At 38.0% G+C, this 4459-nt stretch overlaps 1 protein-coding gene across 1 annotated transcript; it reads left to right on the top strand.

The window, feature by feature from the left end:
• LOC110699621 lies at positions 1–3989 on the top strand. Its single transcript, XM_021877133.1, has 5 exons — positions 1–488; positions 599–824; positions 982–1337; positions 1446–1695; positions 3603–3989. The coding sequence occupies exons 1-5, from the start codon at positions 1–3 to the stop codon at positions 3987–3989; spliced, it is 1707 nt and encodes a 568-aa protein (XP_021732825.1).
• The last annotated feature ends 470 nt before the right edge of the window (positions 3990–4459 follow it).

Below are 4459 nucleotides of genomic sequence, written 5' to 3'. Positions count from 1 at the left end.
ATGCGGCTTTTTGCCAAGTTGGAAAAGTGTAATTTTATGGTGGATAGTATTGTTTTTCTTGGTTATGTGATTTCGAATGTAGGGATTTCAATAGACCCTAGTAAAGTGGAGGCCATTCAATCTTGGCCTACTCCTACTACTCTCACTCAAGTTAGGAGTTTCCATGGTCTAGCTTCCTTCTATCAAAGGTTTGTGAAGAATTTTAGCATTATTTTGGCCCCGGTGACCAAATGCATGAAGAAGGGTACTTTTGTGTGGATACTATTGGTTCGAAGGGCTTTTGAGACCCTCAAGAAGAAGTTGTGTGAGGCTCTAATTATAGCTCTTCTGAATTTTGATCAACCCTTTGAAGTTGAATGTGATGCTAGTGGGGTTGGAGTCGGAGTGGTTCGTGTGCAAGGAGGGAGACCGGTTGCTTATATTAGTGAGAAGCTTGGTGGAGCAAGAATGAGAGATATAGTAACTATGAAAAGGAGTTCTATGCTATTGTAAGGGCTCTTGTTCATTGGTCACATTACTTGAGGCCTAGACCATTTGTGCTACACTCCGATCATGAATCTCTCAAGTATATCAATGGTTCTCATAAAATTAATGCAAGGCATGCCAAATGGGTTAAATTCCTCCAATCATTCACTTTCTCTTCTAAGTACAAGGAAGGTAAGAGCAATGTTGTCGCCAATGCTCTTTCTAGGAGGCATTGTATGATCACTATTCTTGATGCAAAGTTTTTAGGATTTGAGTTGCTTAAAGAGTTGCATAGCGATGATGAGGATTTTGGTGGGTTGACGAAGAAGCGTAAGGAAGGGGTAGATGGCTCATTCATGGTAAGAGGGTTTCCTTTTCAAGGGAAACACGCTTTGTGTTCCGAAATGCTCTCATCGACAATTGCTTGTTAAAGAAGCTCATCAAGGAGGACAAGCCGAACACTTTAGGGTTGCAAAAACATATGACATTCTTCGAGAACTTTTTTATTGGCCCAAGATTTTTAGTGATGTGCAAGATGTGATAGCTCGTTGTGGGGCTTTTCACAAGGCTAAGAGTCAATTCCGTGAAGGACTGTACTCTCCTCTTCCGATCCCTAGTCACTCTTGGGATGATCTTAGTATGGATTTTGTGGTTGCTATCCCTCGCACTCAAAGGCAAAATGATTCTGTGTTTGTTGTGGTTGATCGTTTTAGCAAGAAGGCTCACTTCATTCCTTGTTACAAGACCAATGACGCTTCTCATGTGGCTACCTTGTTCTTTAGAGAAGTGGTGAAGCTTCATGGCATTCCAAAAAGTATTGTATCGGACCAAGATCCTAAGTTCTTGAGCTACTTTTGGAAGACTTTGTGGAAGTTAGTGGGAACCAAGCTCTTGTTTAGTACCTCTAGTCATCCTCAAACCGACGGCCAAACCGAGGTAACTAATCATACCATGTCAACCGTTCTCTGAGCTATCATTAGCAAACACATGAAAGATTGGGATCTTAAGCTATCTCAAGTTGAATTTGCTTACAACCGCTCTCATTGCATAGTTACCGGGAAAACACCATTTGAAGTAGTGTATGGTTATAATCCCCGCCTACCACGTGACTTGTTGCCTAGTATCCCTCAAGAGGAGTTGAGCTTTGAGGAAAAAGATAGAGTTGAAACGATGAAAAAGCTTCATGAAGATGTTAAAAAGAGAATTGAGAAGGCAAATGAGAGTTACAAGGCAATGTGTAGACACCCAATTGTGACTCCCCAAAACCAAACCCAGTGATGAATACTTTTCGCGTCGAATCATAATCGAATGAAGTGAAAGTGTGAAAAGTTTAATGTTGTGGTTTGTTTTTATAAAAAATCTTTCTTTCTATTTTAGAAAACCTGCTCTATTTTATGAAAATAGCTAGTCTAGTTCAGTTTGGTCCATGACAAGGGTCTAATCATGGTGTAGTTGGATGGGGCTCGAAAAGAGCTTTCCCCTGAAATTGTATAAGCCCAATTCCGATGAATAATGAGGAAGTTATGGCCAAAATACTAAATTGGGCCCGGTTTGGTTCTTATATGCGGCCCAATGATCTAAAGGAGGCCTATTATTAATTATCATTCTCAAAGCTATTAGGATTGATTATATTTTTCTAGAATCTTTTAGAAGGTTCTCTTAAATCCTAATAGGATTAGGATTGATAATTATGCATATGAGTTTTATTTGGAATAAAAGAAGTGTTTTATATGAAAATACGATTTTACCCTTAACACGAAATTTGCGACTCAATTTTATCGAGAAATAGATTCCGTGTTGAAAGCGCGTTAAAAACCTTCTACATCGCCAAACGACAGGTTTGTCGCCTGGCGCTGCAGTGCAGCGCCTGGCGACGAGCCTTGTCGCTGGCGACAGGGAGGTGTTTTATTCCTTTTTGAACTCTGATTCTTTTCTATCGATTCCGGACTATTTTCTTATAAATAAGGTCCCTGGACCTCCGTTTTTCAACAGCTAGAATTCTCTAATTCTTCTCTCTCTGTCTAAGATAAAAGATTATTCTCTCTTTCCCTCTTTCTAGCCTAGCCTTTTACAAACACAATTCCTCATACATTAGCACTAGACACACCTAGCCAAGTTCGAAGTTGCCTTTTCCCTAGACGTGAAAGGTTTGACATTTCTTAGGGTTTGGTCCCAAATCTTTATTTTAATTATTTAGTTTAATTCTTTAATTTTATTATTTTCCTTGAAGTTACTAACGTGTGCATTTTGTTATTAGAAAGAGGTACGAGGCATCAAAGTAAGTAATTTAATTGCTTTATTGATCTTTTGATACAAAAGTCATGTTTAGATTATTTTGATTCCTAGTATCAGGTTAGGATGTTTTATTGCTTCCTAGTATCATGTTTAGGGTAATAATTAATATTTCTAATATCAATTATGATTTCTATGATACTTCCTATTTCTACCCTGATATCATGTTAGTATCATATTAGGGTTAAAGCTTTGATCTTTGATGTTTAGTGACATGCTAGGGTTTGTTATTAATCTTGTTAGTATCATGCCTTGGATCTTGCTATTATTATGCCTTATTTTTAACATGATTGTTATTATTATTATGATGATTATTGTTATTATGTTGCTTTATATTATATTTATATTTATTGTTATTTCTTGATCACACCTTTTATGCCTGTTTAATGGGAATTTGTACTTGTAATCACGCTTAATAAGATAATTAATATTCTTGTTTTAGGTTAATTTGATTATAATTCAAGTGATCGCCAGTAATAGATTAATTTGTGCATTAATATTCAACCAACACAGATTAAAAAGGTTTAGGGTTAACCTATTGATTGTATGTTAGTCAGAACGCACACATGAATATGAGAAGAATAAAGTAGAGGCCTGTTTTAAGGGCAAGTTCAATCTCTTTATGTTTGATTTGTACCTTCATCCCCGAACTTCCAGTCATGGTTCCAGACGGATTGGACCTTCACCCTGTGAACGGTTTACAAGTTCCTAAAACTTGTTGGCGACTCTTTTGCTCTAGCTTCCTTCCCTCTGGACGCCACCTTGCTTAAGTGTATGATCACAGTGGGGTTGAAGTTTGGGATAATGCTTGAAATATTCCTTACATAAGAGAAAACAAATTCCAGAAGCCAAGGGCATTCAATGTAGGTGATCTTGTGTGGCTCCATCTTCGGAAGGAAAGATTCCCGGCTAATAGAAAGAACAAGCTCATGCCAAGATTCGAAGGCCCCTTAGAAGTTGTGGAGAGAGTTGGACCTAATGCTTACAAACTCAAACTACTGAGAGACTTTAAAATTCATGTTGGTGATCTTGCTCCTTTTCTTTTTGAAGATGATATTGGTGACGATGATCCGGAAATGAGGGAAATTCCTTTTGAAGGGGAGGGGTTTGAAGCGGGTGCATGGAACTTAGTGGAAGACGTGCCACGTGTCGTGACACGAAGTCAGGCCAAGCTTCTTGGAGGTCACCATTCGGGACTAACCATCATCACACTTGAAGACAAGAAGAATTGAAGTGGTTCGACCGAACCAAGGAAGTCCGACCAAACCATTAAGGTAGTTTCAAACCCTATTTTGTTAGTTTTTCTGCAGTGGTCGAACTCCAAAGGTTCGACCGAACCAGAAGCAGGACAGTTCGACTGAACCATCCCTAGGTTCGGCCGAACCTACCCAAAAGTTCGACCGAACTTACCTTGAGTTCGGCCGAACCTTTTCCCGTTTTTATAAAATATAATTCATGAAATTACGCTTTTAGTACCTATTAACTCCTACAGTGGTATCAGTTAGCCTCTTGCTTGAACATGCTTGATGATAGAAATACGATTATTTGAAGTCCATGTTAATAATTTTATAATCAATTAAGAGGGAAAAATTAATTTAATTATGGTTCAATTATTATATTAAATGTGATTTAACTCTTGGAATTGATTAAATTTGATTTAATTATGCTCAAAATAGCCATGAAAAGGACTGAATTTTACCCT

The sequence above is a fragment of the Chenopodium quinoa genome, unplaced genomic scaffold, assembly GCF_001683475.1.
Source record: "Chenopodium quinoa cultivar QQ74 unplaced genomic scaffold, ASM168347v1, whole genome shotgun sequence".
Taxonomy (NCBI): domain Eukaryota; kingdom Viridiplantae; phylum Streptophyta; class Magnoliopsida; order Caryophyllales; family Amaranthaceae; genus Chenopodium; species Chenopodium quinoa.
Note: the sequence above shows the minus strand (reverse complement) of the source record. Positions and strands in the feature narration are given on the sequence as shown.